Below are 25,058 nucleotides of genomic sequence, written 5' to 3'. Positions count from 1 at the left end.
CCTGCTTTTCTTCCATTCTGTAACAAATACGAGTAAAGCACAGTTTCTCCTTCACTTTTCCCATTTCAGTGTTTAGGACATCAGTGTCATGAAGTATGATGAAAGAGAAAGGCCTATTCTCCTAAATATAAGCTAGTCTGAATCTAAAAACTTAGGACATAAAAAGCAAGCTGAGACACTCTAAAGCTAAAAATCTCTCTTAAAGACTATTAAAAAAGGTATCAAGCTACAGAAAATACCCAAATTCATTTAGTTGTTAGTAAAACCAATACAGTAAACATATATTAAACTATACATTGTTAAAACAGTGCTATCGTAAATACAAGAGAAGCATTGCTTAGCCAGCTAAGACAGTGACAGCATTGCTCAGTGAGGGACCACAGCTAAATGCAACAAGCACTTAAATGACTGAGCACATTTGGACGGCCTTTGAAAAAGAGGACTGACAGAACAGTGTCTTTGCAGATATCATTCAGGAGATAAACCACCGATAACATTAAAAAAAATTCAATTATTAGACAATAGCAATATTTTCGTTGGGTAACTTGATTTTAAAGCAGGCAACATTTCCCAAAAAATTTTTTCTGCAATTTCGCCAGCACCAACACTTTCAGGGAAACAGTGAAGAAAACTGAGGCATGAAGAACAAGTTTCTCCACAGTAGAAAGTAAGCAGCACAAAACTGAAGCTCTTTATACAACATACTGGGAAGAAGGAAGAACAGTTACCCACCACACAGTAATAAAATTTATATTCAAAAGACATTCCTGCATCTCAGGTTTGCTTCTGAGTAGTTTAAGCATTCTCTGGTTTTAAACATGGCATCTAAGTTCAAAAAGGATTTTATACCTCATTAGGCATCCAGAGTCAGAAACATCACATTGCAATAAATTACAAAATTTACATCACTGTCTTTGAGAATGTCACCTCAGAACATTTTTTGTGGAGGTCCCTATCTTCTACTCACGTTATTTATAAACTGAATTAATCCAAGCTGCGAAATTAACTGATTTGGAATCTTGAGCAACACTATTCTCTCCCTTAGTATTTTGTATCTTAAGCAGTATGTGTTTATTTAAGAGACAAAAATATTTAATCACAGTCCCAATCCCAATGAAGACCAGGGAGAAACAAAGCTTCAAAAGTTTTCAGACATATATACTACTATAGAAGCCCTTTCTTACCCTACACAGGCTTGGAAACTTTTTAAGTTAAGTTTTTGCTTGTTGCAAGTTAGTACTAGATTTTGCATTGTTTCAGATTTTGCCCATGAAAGTCCAAGAGTTTAAATAAAATACCATATAAATTACTTTATTCCTCACCTGCCAGGCAGATTAAAAGAAGTACCATCAGCAGAAAGCAATTGGTAAAACTACACAAGCCAACTACAGAACTGGTAGGGCATCCAAACACCCATAGCTGCAGTTGTTCAACATTACAACTAAACCCACAGAACTGGGTATAAACAGATCAGAAATTACAGTGGTGATGGCCAACACAAAAAATTAAAAACACTGAGAAGAGCATCAGCACAGAGAAGAAGAAAAGGAAGAGAGGATGGGAAGCAATGCCAAACTGCTCAAAAGGAGGTTTGGGTGACATGCAGCTGATAAGACAGGGACCATACACACAGCAGTGAATTGAGAAGTTGCTCCTATGCTCTCAGAGTATGAGAAGCCTGGTGGGTCCTGGCTGCTGGGCTGGTTTTGGTGCTGTGGGATGCTGGGCTGTCACATGTCACTGAGAACACTGGAGAGATTGTCCTTCATTTCACCGCCCACCCTGCTCTCTACAGTCTGTAGCCTTTGATGAGTTCTAAGCATACAGGTCTTCCCAAAACCCAGAAGGTTTCCTTCTACTCTGACCACCCCTCTCTTTACTAGTTCAAGAGTCAACATATTTTAAGCAAATTACTGAGGTTTGATTTACCAACTTTGCAACCTACACTTCAGCTATTTAGTAGTGCCATGTCATAACCAGGTGGATCAGAATTTTTGGAAAAAGCATCACCATACAACATTGCCCATTTTTAAAACATACAGAAACAACTTCAAAAATTTTACCGTCCTAATATGTAGGAACCAAGACATTTGGCACAGAGCAAACTTGCTATCAGAGATAAACCATCACACCTGGATGAAAGGTGAACACTGGAGTGAAGACTCCAGGAAGGTGCTTTTGCATCTGGAGCGGGGTTACACACTGAAGCTGAGAATGGGACCCATCTTTCCAGGTTTAAAGGCATGTCCCCAACACCTGCTATTACCCAAACAATACACATTCACATTCAAACAGACAGGGGACTCCAGAGGGGCAGGCAAAAAAAAGCACAGCAAAGCAGGAAGTCTGGTGAAAGAAATCATCCAGACCAAAGGACTGGACTGGAACTAAGCCAGCAAGAATGGAATGAAATCAGAGGAGAGGGAATCTGGCAAAGACCCATGGAGAACACACCAGCTAGAAAAATGGTGGGGCAAATAGCGTGGGATAAACAGAACTAAACAAAGTCACTGGAATCAGTAAAATGGAAGACTACAAGAAGTCAATGACAATGTCAGGACATGGTGCTGGAAAGAAAACAGATGGGCATTTGGCTGATGGATGACTAATTAATTTGTATTCATTAATTCATTTCTATAAGAAACAATAAAGAGTAACTGTTTATTAAGCACACAACATGCACCGTCCCCTGCTATACTAGGTAAGTGCTCAAGGAAGAACATGCAACTCTCTAGCTTCAACAACCTGAGCTGTAAGATACTCTCTCTCAGTCAGGCAGTAAAGATGTAGCAGGATGCCTAACTTCTGGGTCTGGTTAGCTTTGAGTATCTGACTTCTCAATTTGTGTGTGCAGAACTTTACTCATACCCAGATAACAAAAATCATCGCCTAAAATTCTTTTAAAGCACTTCAGTTGCAAGGCAAGAACAAGAACTGTAATATATTTTTAAAAATATTATTTTCCAAATTTGTCAGCATAGAAGACAACCTTAAAATCATTAAGCAGCTAAGTCAAGAAAACATCTCAACACCCCCTTGGCATTACAACTTATGATTTTAAAATTCCTTCAAATAATTTCTCAAATAAATTTATCAGAATAAAATGTAGCTGCCTGAACATCCATATCTGCAGAAATACAACCAAGAACTCCAAGCCTCCATTTTATTACCATAAATGGTAATAAATAACTCCATTTATAACTTTATTTCCTAAATAGTTTAAAAGTGAAAGACCGAGGGAAACAGATTAATTCATACTCAAAACTACAGAGTGTTCCTTTTACTTGACCCCTGATATTTCTTTCTTCATGTCAGATTTCCCTACCCCCTACATTTTTAAAAAAATATTCACAACATCTGAAGCAATATGAAAAAGATGAATAGAAAAGGATTATTCACCCTCATAATACAAGATCTAAGGAGCATCAAATGAAATTATGATGTGGCAGATCCAAAACAAGCATAAGGAAGTACTTCTACATATAGCACATAGTTAAGTTGTGGAAGTCCCTGCTCCAGGATATTGGGATGCCAAAAAGTATACTTGAGTTCAAAAGGTGAATGGGTAAATTTATAGAATAAAAATCAGTCAAAATGCATTAACCAAAAGTATACCATATCTGGCTTAGTCAGTTCTACAATAACAGATTGCAAGAAGCTGGATGCATATACTCTGTTTGCTTAATCTCTTCCCATAATCTTCCCTGGACATCTGTTAGTGGCCTGTCAGAAACATGATACCAGAAAAAAATGGACTTTCATCTGACCTAATTATACCTCTTCTAGCTTAAGAACATTAAAAATGCTATGAAAATTAATGGGGAAAATTTTGTTTATTATGACATATATGTCACCTTTCTAAATAAATATAGAGGAGCAAAACACTAAGACCCTTAACCTATCAACACAGATCAACATTTTTAACAGAACACCTACCCTAACATTTCGAAAAACAATCCCTTAAAATAATGTTAACTTACATTTGGATATTCAATAAGTCTGATATTAGAGAAAACAATGTTCAGAAATCCATAAGTAAGTCTCAGACAATGGAGCCACAATGCTAAAGATACCAGAAAATCTTCAGCAGCATAACTGGCTTTTTGAATTACAGTCTAGGCATAGGATGAAATTCACTTTATTGGACCTGAAGCTGAATCAAGAGATCAGTTATGAGGCTTTAACATACACAGTATTTCCAGTGCATGCTGCAAGTAAGTCAAAAATACCACACCAAACATGATGCTAAGCATGGTCCACTACATTCACTCATTAATATATTTCATAACTGAAATCCATCCTATGAGCCACTAGAAACATGCTCTTTAGCAAGACTAAAATGTAAAGCTTAAATTAGATGAAGGGCTGATAGATCTGATATCCTTGATTTATGTGACATCCTGTGACTCAGAATGCAGTTTTAACTGATTATTATTATTATTATTATTTCTATTTTGAGTATTTTCATAGTAAAACTCAAATATAGTATACCATGGTTAAGGTACTAGATCCAGATTTTTTAACTAAAAGAAGAGTTTAAATATTCATTTAGAGCACAGCAGTACGTATTAAGAATGGTTTCAGTGGATTCCCCCATAAACATAAAGATTACTGTCATCTGATCATAACACAAGTGCAACTAACACAGCTGCCATGTCAGCTTCTCTTCAGGGGCTAGGTCTTAATCATAAATCAACTGAATGACTAATTCAACATTGTTAAAACCAGCAAGTAACTGCTTGGAGCCATTCCAGTTTTTACATCTTTCAAAAGGTCAATATACCTCCTCAAACACACAATAGTCCTATCTTTCACAGTGTTTTCTTCTTTTCTTGGATTGAAAAATAACACATTGGCACTTAAATATAAGTGTGTTTTAACTAACAATTAAAATGTTCATTAATTCTGAAAGAGTGACCCAGTAAAACAAAGACATTTTAGTTTTCCTCTCCACTCAAAATCAAAAAGCCTCTCCTCTCCTTTACTGTTTTAAATACTTGAATAGCTGCAAAAAGTCTGATGAAAACATTTTATGGCTGAGCATTTCCTGCATTAACCTTACCTTTGTTATAGTAATATTATGAATTAAGCTCAGAAATAAACTTTCTTGAGAAGAGTGACTACCACTAAATGTGGCTTGTATTTCAAATATGAATACCTACCCCTCAAAATAGTAACAAAAATCACAAAGTGGCATCTAAGAGTAAAATATATTCTAATCACTTACATCTGCTTGCAGCACATAAATGACAGAAGCCTACCGTTAGCATTCTTCATAGAAAACATTTATTCTGCTCTAAAATATAAAAGCTATGTTGCATAAACAGAGGATTTAAAGCTGTGGCAGAGTAGCTGAAGGAAAGGAAATGGCAATCTTTCTGGTTCTAGTAGATGCCTTTCCCTATCACACAATGTTTCCCACTCATAAATACATGACAAATACTTCCTCAATCATTTTTTACGAGCAGGGATGCACAGGGGGTAGTCAATGGCTAGCTTGAGGGAAAATAGGAACAGCAGGAGGCAGAAACTGTACTGAAAATGGCTATGTGGTAAATTCTCTTCTGGAACATCACTCAGATACCCAGGCTTTGATCTTTCAGCTACAATTACACTCACATCCATGAGATCTGGGTATACTTTTAAAAAACTAAATCATTAATTGAAATAGAAACAGTTAAACTGTTTCATTATATGACTCCCCAACTCAAACATCTGATCTTTTACAAATTAAGAATTGCAATTTATCCAAAGATTTGCTTTCAATTGCGTTTAACTATGTCATCATCACAACTAGTCTCACAAAAAACATGGGGTGACTGGCGACAGCTAAATCACAGACTGGCGTCGCCTAAGCAGTCTGGCTACCATTAGGGTCTGGGAAATGGTATTTACTGTACAATTAGAGCCACTGAGCTCTACCTGTAATCATCCAAACACAGGTGTGAGGATCCTTTTTTGGACAGGCAAACCAACTCATCCATTTTCACATAAACTTCCACGTCTGTACTGTTACAGCAAACCTTAAGAAACCACAGCATTTGTACTTTGAAAAAAGTGTCACCTTACAATAACAGAGCAAATACAACTACCCTGATTTTAAATATCTCCTTGGGTAGAACCACTTCTTATATTTAAATTGTCATATCCAAAAATATTTAGAGGAAAGAATTAATTTTAAAATATAAATTTTGTCAAAATATGAAGAGCTTATTATATTGCTTGTCAAGTCTATTGTGAAGTCTGTGTTTGGGACTGAGAGGGTTTGCTATGAAAATACATTAAATTTTGTTCTTTAATACCAACACAAAATGTCTTGGAGTATCAAAAGGACAGTTTTAGTTGCAGTAATTTCACAGAATTTATTCTAATGATTTATTGGAGTTAACCATCTGACATTAATTATTGTTTTGGCTTCCAGTCTATGAATGTTTATTTTTCAGTTTAAAGCCTTCTCACTCTTTGATATCATATGGAAATGAGAATTTTTAATGGAAAATTGAAACCATGTGCATCTAAGTACTTAATGAAGTACAGGGAGAAACAGAGGGTGTACTTTAGGAGAATTCAGATATTCTGCTTTAGATACTTTTGATTTGTTTGGATGAGTTACATGCATATATCTGTTCACAAACATACATTTATACATCTTCAAAGCATCTCACAAGTACAGTGTTTAGAATTCTGAATTGTAAGAAAAGATTTGCTGTTTGGTTTGGTTTTTTTAAACTAAACACACTGCTATAGATTTTCCTTCATCATATACTAACTACCCAATCTGTTCCCTCCTTCACAGAGCAATATTTATGCCATCTAGGGATTCCAATGACATGCTAAATGTTGTACTTCTCAACAGTGGATTTCCACCATATGTCTACCATGTTAGGACTGGATCTTCATCCAGTTCACTGAATGTCTGATAGATTGATTCTGTAACCATCATGAACCTGAGTCACAATATTGATGTCACAAATACCTGACTAAAACTGAGATGCTCATGGCATTACAGCCCATCAAAAGAGGCCTGTAAAGCACAAGCAACACACAAAAAGTGGCAAGTAAACCAGGCACCCAACTGCAAACAGAAGAGTAATGTTACAGTGTGCAATTTTGTTTGAAAAACTTCTGTGCAACTCACATAGCTTTAGTCTTCTGGCATTCAATTCATTCTTATGGAATGAAAAAGATGTTGTTCAGACAACCAGCATTATAGAACATAATAAAGCCATATGCTTATTTAAATTAGTGCTTCTAAATCAAATCTGTTTTCTTCAAAGTTAATGGATTCATGTTAAAACATGAAGGATGGAAAGCATATTCTTTTCTGCAGTTTCAGTCAAGGTTTCACCATATGCACTGTACTCAAGCAGCATGGCAATGGGAGTATAACATGTAACAGAAGTGCAAGATTAGTTCATATAGCTATTTTAGTTAATATCCTTGGTGATCTAAATGTGCAAGAAATTAGTGACCATTGAAAAATGTGAAACAGAAATATAAATTTAGACATTTAACCTGCACAAACTCACCACTTGTTTTTCTTTCTAATGTAGTCTTTTTCAGAGAGATTAACCAAGTAGATCATCGGTTTTGAAGTAAAAAACAAATGTTTGTTCAAAACATCAATCTGCAAGTGAGAACAGAGGGGGAGAATTTTAAAAACAGTTTATATCAACTTGAATTAATTTTATGATCATTTTCCTCATGGCACATCTGAGAAGGCTACAGAATTCAAGTGTAATACATAAATCACAGATAAGCACAGGTTCAGCTAATAAATTTAACATTCAGTACACTATGAATATGAAACCTTAAAAAAAAGAAACTTTAAAAAGAACCAGTAACAGGTAGCAAAATTAGAAGTCAATTCATGGAGTAATATTTATAGCCTACCTCTTTGTCATTCCAATCATGATAGAAGCGGACAGCTTTCTTTTCATCTATTACCCATGTCTTGATTTTGCACATTACATCCTACGCAAGATCAAAAAAAAAAAAAAAAACCAAAGTCAAAAACTCAGCTGGATATCAAGACTATTCTCTTCCATAAACAAGGCAAGTATCCATTAAGATTCAAAACATACACACAACCTAAAAATTAGATAATACCTTTTAGAAACAAATTTTTACTCTCCCAGAAAAACAGAAATTGCTGCTGTAAAAGTCAATAAAGAGCAATATGGATTATTAAAGTCATCCAAATCCCACAATTAGAAAGTTAAATACACAATACTCAACTATCATCTCATCATCAAAAACATCAGAGCTCATAAAATATATGGATAAATCAGTACATTTTAGATTGCTTTTCTAACTCAGTAAGACGCAACATTTCAGCATCCAGCGGGAGAGACCACGTACAATATAAACATGCCATTAAGAAAAGGGAATGGGTGGGACAAAACACAGCAAATATCTTTTCTTTTTTTTTCTAAATTGTGAGCAAAAGAAATGGAGCCTATTATTGATGATCCACCCTCAAGAAATTAATTCAAACGGCCAAAGCCCTTTTTATTCCGCATTAATTTTTCGCCAACACCTTCTCCCTCCCCCCCCAAAATGAAACCTGCCAAAGCCTCCATTACACAATGGCAAGAGCCTTGCACTGGTGACCTCCAACCAGCTGCATTCACTTTCAGAACATCTCTCTCGGCAGGAAATCTAAAGGCCTTTTAGTTAGCAAGCTAGTGTGCATTCAGAAGGAGTAACTGCAGGAAGAGCCCAATGTGCTTTGTTTCTCTGGCCTTTCTTCACAGAAAGATTAATCATCTGTGAAATGGAAACGGCAAACAGCAAGTGACACAAACTGAACCCTTCAAGCCTTTCCTCATCAGTTTTGTGGTCGTGAATCCGAAAGCTGCGTGTGGCACGGTTTTCCTTACAGGCAGGTGTTAATAAAAGGCTCTTGGGTCTGAAAGGTCAAACTCTGCTCTTCTAGGAGTAGTACATTTTAGAGTCGCCTATTTTTTGTTGTAGATAATTTATGATCATGCTTTAAATAATGCATTTTTTTTAAAGTTGTAATTGATGCAACTGAGCATTAAGATCTTTAAAATACAAGGAAACATTCCCTGAACTGTTGAGCACACAACATTTTTTGCACTTAACGCTATGCAGTTGAAGTACATTTATAAACAACCACAAATAACATCAGTATTTACTACCATCTTTTCTAGTCTTGCAGTAGCTTTAGTGGAGAGAAAAAAAAAAAAAAAAAAAAAGAAAAAGCTCTTCTAAATCTTCAGATCCTGATTTGAAACCCTCCAGGAACAGGACTCCCCACAGATTTTAACAAGGAAGGGGCAAGCTAAAACTTTTAATGAAATCTAACATGTTCTGCCTAAGAATAATCACTTTTACTCTCCTATAACTGAATTTCACTCATAAATGTTTAAAAGTGGCTAATATAACACCATTTCCTACAAGGAGAAGATCAAAGTGCTATATTACAAATGCATTATGATTAAAAAAGCACTGTGCAGCTTTGCTATTAACTGTTCTTTAAACCCTAAAAGGCTTCCCATAGATCTCACTTGGCACTGCATATACAACCTTTGACAAGTAATGTAGACCATTTTTATTCATTGCCTAAAATTGTAGGCAATTATGTGCGTCACACTGGCCACCTGCAAATTCTGAATGCCTGCTCCAGTTGTCAGAGCAAAAAACTAATGTCGGAGGGGATTAATCTAGGGGGAGAGAGTCCTCTTTAATGGCTCCAGCAGGTGAAATGGCCCAGCTGGTTACTATGATGAGTGGCCAGAACAGCTTATGTAGAGACATGCAACAAGATTACACATAAAGAAGAAAACAGTGGTACCATCTTATCTTTAACCCTATGCGCTTTTTATTTTTTAATTAATCAGTATAAACAAGATAAGGGAAGCAATTCCACCAGTAAGTACTTTTCACTTAAGACCTTTGTCCTCAGCTTCTCTTTAAATAGATATATATATAAATCAACACAATCACCAAGATTCCTGCTCAGCAGTGAAGGAATTCTGGTTACACACTATTTTGGGTTTTGAACTAGTTCTGTAGGTACCTACCATATGGCTTTCAGCATTACAGTTTCTCCCACAATAGGAACACATTGCTACATATAAATTGGAGTTAATAAAAATTGACAGAAAAGAAAACACTATGGCAGAAGTCACCAGACCCAAACGTTTAAGTTTCTGCTTAAGCAGATATGAAATGCTTTGTAATCACACTGTAAGGGGAGCTACATAACACAGGACCTCCAGAAAATTAAGCATCAACACAGCAAATAAAGTTTGGCCTTTCTAAAGCCTATCTAAGCACAGAGCAGCCAATCAAAACTTCTCTTCCACATTCTTACAGTGACACACAGTCTAAATCCATTTTGGCACTGACCTAATTTTAATAAGTTCTTATTTACATATCTGACTTGGTGCTGTTTGCAGCTGTTGTTCTAAAGCAGTGCTTGCATGGACAATTTCCACAGGTAAGGCTGGTCTACAGCTGAGTGTGCTGGGGAGAACTGACAACCTTGAAATTTTATTTTGGTTTTACAGGGAAGTTAGCAAAGTATTGGAAAACTTGCTTTAGATAAAAGGATGAAAACTTGCAAGCAAATGCAGCAGTTTTATATGAAGCTGGTGGAGCACTGACACACAAAGAAGTTCTCTGATGGACTTTATGGGCAGCAGTCACACTACACAAAAACTAAGGTAGACAGGCCAGAAACTTAAAAATGGGTCAGGTGAACTTCGATTCCCCTACATCAGTGGTGGTGGTTCACTGAAATCAGACTTGAATCCTTAACAAGAAATCGTTAAACACAAATGACAATGTGAAGAAAGGCACATGTTTCCACTTACTTCTTTTTAACTTGGCTGCCCCAATACTCTAAACAAACATGCAAATAGTGCATTTTTGGGCTATTTCTCACGTAGCACCATATTTAATTATTTGCTTCTGTTTCGGACTGGTGAAAGAGTATAACCTGATCTTTTTATCTTCTCTATCACTCTACCAGTCATTTAAAGGCATTTAATCACTACTCAAGTTAACTTTGAGATGCTTAATAACAGAATACACAACAATGATCTGCTTTGTTTTATTAGAGCTGGCCTACACCAGTTGTACCCTTTGAGGTAGAATGATCCACTTTGCATTCTCTTTGATGAGAGGGGTACTCTTGTTTTCCAGCTAGCAACATTACAGAGCCATTCAGAAAGCCACTAAAAATCCATCCAAATTCCAGTTTGCTTACAGTTGTCAAGGCATATGAAATACAGCAAACCTAATGAATACCAAATATTACTGTTTTAAAAATCAGTTAATTTCTGACTATATGCATGGCAATATATTTAGCACATATGAATACTCAGTATACTTAGCCATATGAAATACAGTAATTTTAATTATGTCCTGGTCTCATTTTCCAAAGACCACAAGTAGTCAAACCACAAATGCTAAGCAGGACATTAAGTCCAGCAGTATAAAACAATGAAATACATATAAATTGCATATAGAAGATTTACCAAGACCTACTCATGAGACACTACTGTGTAGAAAAATGTGCATACATTAATAGACTTTCTGGATGAATGATAGTAATAATGTGTGCCAATGCCAAACTCTTCTTACAGCATGAGGGACTAAACTGAAGCTTGGAAAACTCACTTGCCTACTTGGCATCAGAGAATTGTGATTTTTTTGTTGTAAATTATCAGGGCATGTAATTAACTTCCGCAAATTTAATAAAGAAATAAGCAGTTGTGAGGATTATCACTTCACACTTCAAAGTGCAAGAGAATTCCCTATGAGCCTGCAGGCAGTGCAAAAGTCTCCACTACCACACAGTAAGTACAGCAGGGTTTTTCCCCCACCAAGGGAAGTATGGAGTGTTTTTCAGCACATTATTCACTCCCTTCAAAACTTCCAAGATGTAAAAACTTAGCATCTTCCTGTAAGAGCTTCAAAAGCACTTAAATATTTTTTATTAGAATGCTTCAATTTACACTGCTCTTCTGCTTGGAAAAGATAAAAGGAGTATTAAAACATTATCTGCAGCTCTTAGTTAGCTCCTCTCATTTCATTCTCAAGTCCAACACCATTGCATATGAGTAACGAAGATGATAGTGTATAAATGACGTATTCTGACTTCTCGAAAGAATCTGGCTCTGTGGCAGAAGGTATTTCTTCTTCTGCATATACTAAATGAAGTCAACACCACCTACCCAGTAGGTCCCAGAACTCAACTGTAAATAAAACCAACCCCAATGTGTGTGTTTCTGATGGCACCCCAAACAAACTCTTTGCCTTTCACTGGTTACCATCTTCCGGATGCCCAGAAAGGCCATGTTAATGACACACACATTCTGAGAATAGTCACTTACAAACAAGGGGAACCCATGTAGGGACCAGAACTGCCCCACAGCTTTAGTGAAAGTAAACCACACTTTTCAATACATAGTTCATACACGGCTGGGCAGGGGACAAAGGGAGGATGGATACAGTATTTACCAACAGAGGACTTCGCTCTTGTGAGAGCGGCTGAGAAGCCTGGAGGGTCACCAGCAAATGAACTGTATTGTAACTAGAAGATTAATGCAATCCTGGAATATATAAATAGCCTAATGTCCAACAGGAATAATTCTACACTTATCTCTGCTGAAATAATGAAAAGCTGGGGAAAAAAAAAAAAAAAAAAAAAAAAAAAAAAAAAAAAAAAAAAAAAAAAAAAAGAGGTTTTTCAAAAGTGCTTATGCAGGAAGACTTGATATTCTTAAATTCTAGGCTTTTACTCTTATTGCATCATACATAGGGTTTTTCACACTAGCATGATTACTAAAGCTTGACAAATACAGACTAAAACTCTGTCTTATTTCTAAACAGTAAAGATAATTAATTACTGGCATAGCTTATACAAGATCCAGCCAGAAAATATTTCAATAAAGTTTAATTTTCCCGTAAGAGATACATTTAATTTTAACCACAGTGGTAAGAATTAGTTGGGATATGTGAGGGATCAAACCGGATGGATAGTAATTACTATCCCATTTGGCCTTCAAAATTTCAAAATGGTTTTTCAGATACAGATAGAGAACAATGCTATTTGAGATACTCTTAGTTTAACTGTGCTGCACCAAGAGCAATTTATTGAGTACACACAATTTTCCTTGTTAACACGAGGTGTATGGAGTGCACCAAGCCCACAGTCCTATTCCACGGAAATCTTTCACTTCTATTGAGCATAGCCTAACCTCTCCACTCATCCTGGAGGTTTTCTGGTGATTTAGAGGATTGAGGCTGAAGTGACATAGTAAGAATTTATTCTAAAAACATTGTTTAAAAACAACGCTATTTTAAAGGACAATTAAGACAAATTTTGCAGTTTAAAGAAAAGGCTAGATTATGTTTTTTAATTGTGGTAAGTGCTTAAATAAGCTGTAGCAGCTAGATGAAGGAAAGAGAACAAGCCAGGTACTGCATCAAGTGGAGTGACAAGACGCTCCTCTGTGGTACAAAACAATGTCTAATCTCGTACAATTCCCTTGCTCACTGGCTTTAATAAAAATACAATGGGACAAGCAACAGATGTAGGACAAGTGTACTGCCCTTTCTTCTATTTGATATGTTCTCACGGAGTCAGTAGAAGCTGTACACGATGTAAGATTTACTTAGAACTAGATGTTAATAATGTTTATGAACCACAACAAGCACTTTCAACTAAAGCATCCTACAGGCATTCCAAGCAACATAATTCATGTCAATAATCTCCAATTCTCTTGTGTGTGTCATCCTTGTGGGCTCTACAGCATTATACATGAAACAACTCAGTCACTTGTCACTTCTCAAAGAAAAAAGCAAGCAAGAATACAGAAAGCAGTCTATCTACAAGTGATTATTCCCAGCAATTCAGAAATTCAGAACAGGGAAATTGCACTGAAAAGTAAAATGAAATATCTTCCGCAGTTTCACTAATTTTTTCTTATTGCATTAGTCAATCCACAAAAATTTCCAAACAAATCCATGTGTGAATGCATTTGCTGTAGTTTTGTGTGAGTGTTGTAGATTTAAGCCAAATGAAAAAGGTGTCTTTTTCAGAATACAGCTATTTTTATGTAGTGTTATTTTGGCATATACACATACAATTTAAAATGGCTTGGATCTAGACATAGGCAGAGAGGCATGATTTACAAAATTAATTACTTTAAGCTACTTTTCCAATCTTCACAGGAAAGATCAGCCTTAACAGAAAGTATTTAAGCACTGACTTCTCTTTGTCTACGGATAACACAAAAAAAAATCCAAACGTGTGTTTACACATTATGTACTTTTAAGTCAGGCTTTACTACCAATCAATTCACAAACATCTGCCATGCTACATTCAAAATGTTCTCTAGAATGAACTTTAATTTTCTCTAAATACCACATTAAGCAGAGTAAATGGTCCACTCAAGATTTTAGGCATAATTATATGCATTAAGAATATAAATATTTTCTCGATTCCCTATGATTTAAGTTAGCAATTGTAAAAGCCATCAGCAGAGAATATGTCAACAGTGTATATGTACACTGCTCCTTTCTTTCCCTCTCCTCTGGAAAATTTCTGGCCTCTCAAACTCTTCTCACACAAGGAGACCAAAGAAACGGGCAAAAAAATGTATACAATTCATTGCTGTATTTATCTTCAACTTGGAATGAAAGAAAGGTGAACATTCCCAACTGACATCATCAGTTAGAGGAAATAAGAGTTCATCCATCCGTGAGAGCTCTGGCAAGTGCTTGCAGCAAGAGGTCAGCGAATTCTGCTTGGCACCATCCCATTCATCAGAATATTGCAGGAAGGAAAGATTTTCATCCAGTGTATATTAGTAATAAGAAAAAACTGAATCTACCTGCTCTCTGCTGTATGTGAAGCATCTCCCATACCATATTGGTGATTTTAACAGCAAATGACGAACAAAAGAACATCTTTCAAACAGTTACTATATTCTCAGGACATGACCAAAACATTAAATGTAAAGGAGGAGAATGGAAGCGATTAAAGCTACTTAAACCACCATTAGGAAGATTTTCCTTTACTCTTCATAGTATATATATGCTGGCAAATACAATGACCATAGGCAGAGCCTAAGTATTCATTATTAGGTCATTGCCCACCACAGTAACAAAACAAAGCTTGATGACTTTCCTTTAAGTTGAATATACACTACGTGGTTCTGGTACCTTTACACTAAAAAGAAGTCTCTAACTGCTCTTTTCACAGCTGCAATTACTTTTCCTGTTACAAAACGTGCTTGATTTGATAAACGAATCTTATTTTTAAAATTACAGATTTTACAATGGAGACTTGTGAAAGTATCCCATTCAAACAAACACTGGAAGTTCAAATCCAGTGAATGCTGATCCTGATCTACTGTAGAAACCACCTTTCAACTGAAAATTGGAATTTCAAACACTGCACATTGATTCTGACCAGTGACTGTGTCTTCCTATCACTAACATAAATAATCTGCATCAACTCAACTATAAACAATACCCTTGTAGTCAGATACGTCAGATCTCAATACTGTCACCATAAGATTTCTTGTGTGCTGGGATTCAAGATTTTGGGCACTAACAAAGGGCTGAAAGAATAGCTATCTGTTGCAGTGCTATCAATTTCTAAGGACTAGAATCAGGCTGGAAGGACACTGGAAGAGAACCCTCAACAACATTCACTTACCTTAGCTTAAAGACTTGTCTCCAGGATTGAAAAATCTCACCAATTAAAAAATATTTTTAAAAATTAATTTTATCATTTGTATCTTCTGATTTATAAAGTCCTATGTATTTGAATTTTACTTTGAAATCCCCTGCTATCCAAAATGACAGATGAATAAGATGCTAATAATAAAGTTTAACGCAATATCTATTTCATATGTCTGCATATACCAGCACCAGACAGATTTAAAATATAAAATCAAAAGTACTCTGATTGCTTTCTGAAATTATATTTGCACTGTTTTAATACATGCAAATAACAGGAGCATTTTTATTCAATTATATCTCTTTAGAAGGTTATAGGCAAAATTATATTTAAAGGTATATCAAGTCTGAAATACTAGTACCCCTAGTAATAGCAGACAGTCATTTCTGAGAAGGCAGTGGAAATACTTGCAAAACAGAAAATACATGTGTAAAGGAAGCTATTCCAAGCTTATGTCAATATTACATGTTGGTGATCTTGGATCATATTGTACCATTGATTTTTAAGTAGAACTTGAAAATTATTTCATTGATAGCTCCTTAACAACAGTCAGCTATTTTATTTCTGCTGACAGGGGATTGAGAAATCAATTCTCTGAGAGACACGACAAACAGTTAACACTATTCAACTGCCAAGCCAGGTCACTGCACAAAGGTGAATTTACCACCTGTAGGAAATGTGGGCTTAGAGAGAGGAAAAATGATAATTAACAAATTGTAACACCATGCCAGAAGGCAGGCAATCGAGTACAAATCTCAGATTTAAGTACTGTTGACTGATATACACTGTCAATTTTTTATTTTTCTCCTCCTAAACCAAATGGAGATTTCAGACTACCAAGTTACAATTGTGGTGTCTTATTGATAAAGCGAATCTTCTAAAGCAGACAATTCATATTTATAAAATAAGACAAATGACTTCTATAACTCTCAACCAATTGAAATTCTTGAGACATTCTTCACCTTGAATTGTTCCAAAAGGAATGGAGGAAAGAAAACAATAAAAAAGAGAGACATTAAAATTTTAACATCGTGCTTAAAAACAAAACAACCTATGAATACCAATTTTTTTCCTTCTTTTTTAACCTCCTGGTTTTCCTGAAAGAAAAAATGACTGGGAAGAATTGGTGCATAGACAAGAGCTGTTTGTCCCACATCTCTGCTACAGAAGAAGAATAGTATTAGCAATAGTATTATACTGGCAAATAATTTAAAAAGGCAAATCCCGAGAAATTCTCTCCCAGTCCTGTCAAATGCTCTTTTTTTGAAGACGTTTGGAATAAAGTATTAATTTCAGGCCATACTATCTCTTAATGATTTTTTTTTTTTTTTTTTTTTTGCCTGGAAAGAGCAAGCCTTGAACAGTAGCCGCAAGCTGCATGGAAACATTACTAATTGTGCTGGACAGGGAACTCTTTCCAGGACAGACAAGCTAAATGCAGAATGCAATGGATTTGGGAAGCCCAGACTGATTAAGCAGAAAAAATATACTCCTAACATTTGGCTACCACTTTAGGAAGGGGGAATAATCTTTAACTGCTTTTCTCAGCAATCCCACATGGTTTCCCTCCCAGACCTGTAGGTAAATCTAAGTCATTTACTTCTGTATACTGTATATGCTGTACTAGAGTATATAATATAGAATGCAACCACAGGTCTTCTCTGCAACACAAATATGAAAGGAAAAGAGGCAAGGCAAGAGAGGTGCCTCACAACCCAGGGCATGAACATCTAAAGCCCAGTAGTGGCTGGAAATGCCCAAGAGCTGCTGTTATAGTCTTACAGCTATACAAACCTGTTTCTAGAAGCTGCGTAACTGGACCTAAGGATTGACTTACCAGGAGATGAAAACAGCTTTCACAGGCATTTACCATTAAAAAAGTCCATTTTACGAAGTCTAGTTTATATACATTACAATTCAAGCACACAAGTCACAGGGAAGACAAGCAAGAAGGTCCAAGATCAGCAAGATTCACAGGCATTATGCCCCACAACACTTCCTTGAAGAGATTCCCTAGTGACTATGGCTCTTATGTGCAGGCTTTGTTTCAATGGAAGCATTAATTTGTGCCTCCCCACTCTGTTCAGCCACCCCTTCCCACAAAACAAAGGAATTTCACGCCTTTGAAACCTCTATTGTTGTTGACAAACTCAGCTGAGACTGGTCATGTGTAACAGCTATTATTGGGAACAGAACTGGCAGAGCAACATGACTTCAAGAACCTGATGTTTTCTGTGCATGTGTTCATAAAAACAGGATTAAGGAAACACAACAAATGACAGGAAGTGTACGTTACAAATGCAAAGTGACAAAGGCACTTTGACAGGTGAACTACAGATGAAGTAATTGTAATGAGACTGAAGGAAAAGGCAAATAAATGGATGAGAAAGTGAAGCTGGGTAAAGACAAATTAATAACAAAGATTTGAATTTTTTCTCTAATTGATTTAAATTACATTTCTAGATTTGAGGTTTTTATTTAGTGTCTCCCTCAATTTGAGAATAATCTGACATTTTCTGTTTTCAAATACATACCAACTTCCTGTAGTTAAAAAACATTAGTGCAACTCTTGTCACACAATCATAACTGTACCTACCACCCATTAAGTTTACCATTACAAATTCTATTTAAAACACACTTCAGTTATGATTCTTTGTAATCACAGAAGTGCCAACTTCTTCCCTTGCACAGGAAGAACACAGATTGCAATACAAAAATCCTCAAAGCATCCAGAGAGGTACACTCAAAAACGAGACAGGAATGTTCCACCACAAGGAGCTGAGCAAAGCTGTTTCCAAAGACAGCCACACAACAAAGTACGTGAGAAGAGCTCGAGGCAGGGGCAGAAAAGCATCACAGCACTCCTCATTTTCATCATGCCATACCAACGCAAAATTTAGCTTTAGGATGAACTTTGAATTCACTATGGACAGGATTTTTGCTTGCCCCTTTCTTTAACATGAATTAAAAGGTGAAATACTGTGTGGATGCTATTTGAAACCGTAGGCAAAACTGCACTGTTCCTCTAAGCATGTGAAACCTTTTGTAAAAGATAAAAATCACTGCCCACATGTACCCAGGGCTGGGTTCACATGACAATCAGACCTTAAATGAAGGTCCATAAATGAAGATTCTCTCTCTGGGCTTATATGAAAGCCTTTAAATCATCCAACAATAGCTATTTTTTCTGGCCTAGACAAATCGAGAAATAAAATACATTTCATGCCAGATAAAGACTAGTTCTTCACCAACAAAAGCTACCAGATAAGTGCTTTCTAACACTACATCATGGAGATGAATATTTTGGAGAGGGATGTTCACTTTCAGCTCCTATCCGTTTCCAAACATTAGGTAGGGACAAATTTCACTGCATTTCAGTACTGATAAATTAACCTAGCAGTACCAATATAACAATGTTTTTCTTACTACTTGCTATGGAAAAATCCATCTGAGAAAACAATATTTACTTGCTAGACATAAATAATCTATTTCCACACTGATAAAATGCTGTAATAATAAATGCATTTTATATACCACCTGAAATATTTATAGAATATTAATGACAAAGAAAAATTAGTAACTAGACTACTGGCAAAGTGCAGGGGACTCAAAAGATAAGTGGCAGTAAAACAACAATTTGCAAAAAATATACTTTGAAGTTGATAATTATTACACGTTACTAATTTACGGAGAAATACCACTACTAGCCTGTGATAATTGAGCTCATTTAAGCAGCTTTCCACAACAACATTCTAAAATTAATTTCAACTAGCAGCCTTTATTTAACATGCACTAAAAGACACAAAGTGCAATCACACAAAAAAAAATACATTCACTTGCTGGCTGCAAGAATACTAATATCAACATCATTAACAGCAGGAATAAGTCAGAAGTAACTTTGAATTACAACTAGACATTGATGTAAGTTTGGCAAAGGACTGGCAATTCTCATACAATGCTGTGTCAGCAAGAAAATAAGTTAAATTTCAAAAGTTACAATTAGCTACATCTATAAAATCTTACACTGACAGCACAGTCAGTCATTGTAGTATTTTTTCAACTCATAATAATAATTACTTTAAAATACTTATAAAAATAGTAGTAGTGTTTTTTATTACACATGTGGGATCAATAAGAAAATCCAACAATACAAATATTTCAATTCAATGCCAAGAGGACTTAATGATTTACTTTTATAGGTCATGTACTTACATATTCAGGTTTTAATTTCTTGTCTCCTCCTCTTACAGCTACTTTTTCAAGCTTATCTATGCTCTGCATAATCAGCTCCTCATCCTTAAGTCTAAGTTCCTCATGTATTATTTCGATGTCACGAATGGGATCTACACTTCCTTCAACATGAGTGATATCATCATCTTCAAATGCTCCTAAAACAAAAGAACACTTAAATTAGCTATGAAGCTAAAAAGACAAGAAATACGTATTTAGAACATACAATGATGAGTCAAAAATTTTGAAACTGAAAAGCAATATGGTCATCCCATCCACGTACAAGTATCCCGTGCAATGTTTTATATCATACTGGTTTAGTGTGTTAATCTATATATCAACTCCAGAATCCAAACCTCCTCTCTATATACAAAGCACAGCACTTTGCCATTCAGGACAGCACTTGAAGCATTTAAGAGTTTCTCCTACAAAGCAATATGCTAAAACAGCTTCCTGAATATAGCTTGTGTGTTTAACAATATCTAATCTAGAAGTAGCAAACATGGTAGCTAAACATGAACACTGCAGAACATCTTAATACACACAGTAATGACTGCAAGTTTCATGGAAAGAAAACCTTACAAATCACCTTGGCAGACCTCACTGGCTGACCAATTTTACGCATTAAGAAATGAAGAAGTTCTAGACAAAGAATTCTGAAGTTCTGAACGACTCTTAGTGTTTCCAAGGGAAACAGGGCTTAGAAAAAAAACCTGAAATCATCTGGCAGACCTCGTCCCTGTTTCAATCTACTTTATCACTGTGGTTCTGACGGTGATTAGATAATGAACCACTCAGACACACAATTTACACAGCAGCTAATTTCATCGGCCTGATTTGAGGGTATGGTTTTTAGGGGGCCATCAAAGAAGCAGATGAAGGTGCATTTGTCATATATGAGTGACAACCATTCACAGAATCTGAACAAAATGGTGCTGGCCCTTATTAGAAACACATGCTATTATCACATATTTAAAGTGCAGTTGAAGCCATAATTTCAAATTGCCAACTGGAAACATAAGGTTAAAACAACCAGATATTACTGACGCATGTGTGCTGACTTCATGCCCTTCTGATGACAATCTGGCAACATAATTCAACTAGGATTGAAATTATCAGATAAGCAGCATCACTTAAAAAAAAAAGAATCCTGCTCCCCCCAAAAAATTAATACATGTTTTAAAAATAAAAACATTAACAGTTGAAAAGAGTTTATTACTTCTTCCTGGATCAATTTTCAGAGTATTTGCACGCCTAAACTGTAACAATAAAGATATAAATGAGAAAACAACCATGAAAAGAATGTTATTTGAACATTACCAAAATTAAAATCAACTGATTTCTTACACAGGAAAGAAAAAATCCAAGACATTTCTCATACTGAAAAATACAGGAAGCAGGGTAAACAACAAACAATTCCTCAACTGATATATAGAAAGTTGTGGGGGTTGTCATTAAGCACATCTTAAACTTCATCTTCTCTTTTAACTTACTGAAAACCAAGGTTTTAACAACAAAGCTCTTACATTGATGCACATAGGTTTAAAATGCTCTTCACAGTCAAATATCAAAATGATTTTCACATAAACTTGTGAATAGTCCTTCAAACAGTGGCTACCAGAACTTCCCTCCTCTCTCATTAACTGTTTCTCTCCAAAACTGATCAGTGAATTCCCTGGGCATAAGCAAAATCACCTCAGCAATAGATCCAAATCTGATGCTGGCCATGGTGGGAGAACAGGCTGCTCTGTTAATTGGAAACACTCCACTCTAACCTGTATCAATGCCAGGCAATCACAGAAGAGATGCCACAGCCCTGGTCTTCTATAAATCCTTACTTGCACACCTGACCGAAGGAGATACAGGCTGTTCAGATGAGCAAATACTAGAAAACAGTTTAACAGCTCTATTCTAATTTGCAAGAAAAATATTGAATAAAAAGGGAAGAAGTAGGAAGATGTCACCACACAGATCAACAAAAAGTGTACTTGTCTCAGCCTTCTCAACAGATACATAGCGTACATTCAGCTAAAAGTTTAACTTTCTTCCTTGTATCAAGAGAAAAAGCCTCCATTACCATGTAAATAATATATTCTCATATCCTTCTGCATCTGGTGTCCATGGCTTTAAAAAGCAACAAAAATCCCCACACTATCAAGTCAGGAGAAAAGCTGCACGACTATGAAGATCTTGCATTTAGAACACAAAAATAAAAAGTAAATTAAACAGCTTGTTTTAGTCTTAAGGAAAAATGAAGCTTTTCTGAAAAAGCTGAAATTATTTTTTATTCATCCAAACCACATTAATTCAGTCTATTTCCTTACCTATAAAATTTACTCTATAATGTCATCTTCGCTCTCAGCCCACTAAAAGCTTTAACCCATGGACTCCTCAATGTTCTGCCAGAGTTTTTGTCAAGTCTCCTCCTTCCTCCTTCCGTGCCTGTGTCAGCAGCCATCCTGCAGCTCTTTCAGGCAACTCCACAGCAAGAGATTGCTTGCTTGGGTAAGAAGCCGCTCTTACTGAGGTGATGATTTCCCACTAGAAGCAACCATTTAGCCTTCTTTCCTCCTCCCTGGGTTGCTTGACTCTTCTCATGGAATGAATGAACCCTAGTTGTATATTCCATTAAAGCCTGGATTGTGAGTTTAAATTTCCAATTCTACATTTAGAGGAATTCCTGTTTAGACAGACACAGTCCAAAAGCAAGTGGTAGCTTTAAGATTTTCTTTTATATACACAAAAGACCAAACTGGCAATAATGTCCACAGCTTGGCACAAATCAGAGATTCTTCAAGGCAACAGGCACTGAGCTTTTTTTGTGAAATCTCTTGATCAGAGTTTCTCAAATGTCAACCTCAGTCATCAACCTAAACCAGGTCACACTCTGACCAACAGCCTAGCTAGAGACATGACAGGGAGATACTCAAGAAGAAGGGAAGGAAAAGGCAGACTGACACCACTATGATGAAAGAGCCTCAGTTTTAACTTTGTCTCAACATCCATGTGGGATGTATCTTGAACAATTTATTATGCCAGCCTCCAGCCTGCTATGTAGTGATGGTTTGGTACAAATCACACTGAGCACTCTAGGGAATTCAATTCCGGTCTGCAGAGCTGCATGCAGACAAAGCAAGCCAGAACTGGTGGTAACCTTAGGAATCAGGCTTTGGGCAAGAGATGAGATCTCTTGGAAAAAGTACAGCTCTGAGAAACTAGCAGTTAAACTACTAGAAAAATGTTTACCCAGTACCTGATCTAAAAAATTGCCTATATAAAAATGCAAAGTAGTAGGAAAAAATGGAGTTGTAAAACTAAGTTTATAAATAAGACATACAAGAAAATGTGCATATTATTTAGAACTTTTAATGATAACAATAAGAACTATAATCTTAATCTACAAATCTTACCTGAAATAGATTGTTAACAGCATATTGCTATTTATTATTTTGTCTTCCTGCTTTTGTGTGGAATACCTCTGTCAAGCAAGGCCTTTATCTCTCTTTTATTAGGAAAAATTATATGATAGCCTCACCTTCCCTGTAGCATACATAGCAGCAAAACAGAAAACCCAAAGGCTTTATTTTAAAATGCAACAAATGGGGTACAAAGAATGCCATCACTGTCCAATTAAAGATAATGCAACAGCTGTACAATGAACACGATGCACAAGGTGAACACCGGCTATGAACACTGAGTCGCACTAGACTTGCAGCTGATATCGTGCACTATGTAGAAAAGCAGCCTGCTGAAAATAAAAACTGCTGAACTGAAAGAATATGGAAAATGGGAGGTGAGTCTTGAGATACAAGATGACAGCAAACAAACGAGAATCTTGTTTTTCTGAAGGAGCAGGTAAGACTGTCTTGGGTATCAGGCAAAAAAACCCCAATATCAGTTAGTTCATGGACATTGAACAAAAAAAATACTAAAAAACCCTGAGAAAGAAATCCTTAGATTGTGTTGTATGATACTGCTCTCTCATTACAACAATCTATGAGAAAATAATGGGGAGAAGGAAAAACAGACATCTGGTAATCTTATTTTGATCTCAACCTGATTACAGCTTGAGAGAGCTTAGCAGAAAAAGGAAGGAGCAAAGGTTCCCCAAAATTATACTAACAGGGCACCCGGGTGAGGAAGCAAAGGACTAGAATGGGACAGTTGTAAAACAGCAGAGACTGCAAACATGGCTGTGTGTCAGAGGTAAATGCCCTACTGACAATGAGGTGAGTTTAAATATGGAGAACCTCAAACAAACCATGTCTGTCCTCTTATTGACATAATGAGGCCTCAATTTCTGCAAACAGGAGGGACATTTACAAGGCTAGCAACTTGTTCACACAGTATCCTCTGTAGTACACTCATACCTGCCAGGCTACTGGCAGCTGAGCTCTGTGGTCTAGCACCCAGAGTTTTCATTAAGAAATCAATTTTTCAAAGTTGTACTAAAAAATTAATCTTTAAAAAAAGCTGTTGCGATGTTTTGGAATTGCAACAAACAACAAATTGATCTAACTACTTCATTTATTTTAAAATAATACTAATTTAAAAGTGTATTTACAATCAACATCTCCAAAACTAGCCACACCACTGTGTTCTGAAGACAGTATGACCTGTGGACAATGTTGTTCCCCAAAGAATATAATGAAAATCCATTGTACTTCACATGTCTTCACCAATGCATTTGTTTTTGAAACATAAGCCTTCAGCATTTCTCAAACATTACCCCAAACCACTCCACCACCCTTTTGACTGCTTCCTTGGGCTCCAAACCTGCCCTCTTTCTTCTGCAGGAACCTATGGCATACTACTCTAAGAGGAGAAAGGAACCAATCTGTCACATGGGGAAAAATATACATACATAAAATAGACTTACCCAAGAACCTCCACAAGGAAGTATGTGTTTGTCAACAGCTAAGCTAATCACACAGCAGTAACAGGAAGGTCAACTGGGAAACTCTAATCGGTAATTTTAATTATTTTAAAAACTTCTCTGGCATCTCTCACATAAAGCAGAGGTAAACCATAATTTCATCAGAAGTTTGTCAAAAGGAAGCTGAACAGAAACCCATGTTTTTAAGGTATCTTATATATAAAA

At 36.1% G+C, this 25,058-nt stretch overlaps 1 protein-coding gene across 1 annotated transcript in view; it reads right to left on the bottom strand.

The window, feature by feature from the left end:
* The window catches only part of OLA1 (Obg like ATPase 1), a 91,195-nt gene that overhangs the window by 30,950 nt on the left and 35,187 nt on the right, over positions 1-25,058 (bottom strand). Inside the window, exons 5-7 of the mRNA XM_056496854.1 lie at positions 19,940-20,115; positions 7,894-7,974; positions 7,530-7,627 (exon numbers count right to left, since the gene is read on the bottom strand). Of these exons, the coding sequence (XP_056352829.1) occupies positions 7,530-7,627; positions 7,894-7,974; positions 19,940-20,115 (355 nt within the window). The remainder of the gene's footprint in view (positions 1-7,529; positions 7,628-7,893; positions 7,975-19,939; positions 20,116-25,058) is intronic.

Source organism: Oenanthe melanoleuca, chromosome 7, assembly GCF_029582105.1.
Source record: "Oenanthe melanoleuca isolate GR-GAL-2019-014 chromosome 7, OMel1.0, whole genome shotgun sequence".
Lineage (NCBI taxonomy): Eukaryota > Metazoa > Chordata > Aves > Passeriformes > Muscicapidae > Oenanthe > Oenanthe melanoleuca.
This window is presented reverse-complemented; position numbering and strand designations above follow the sequence as displayed.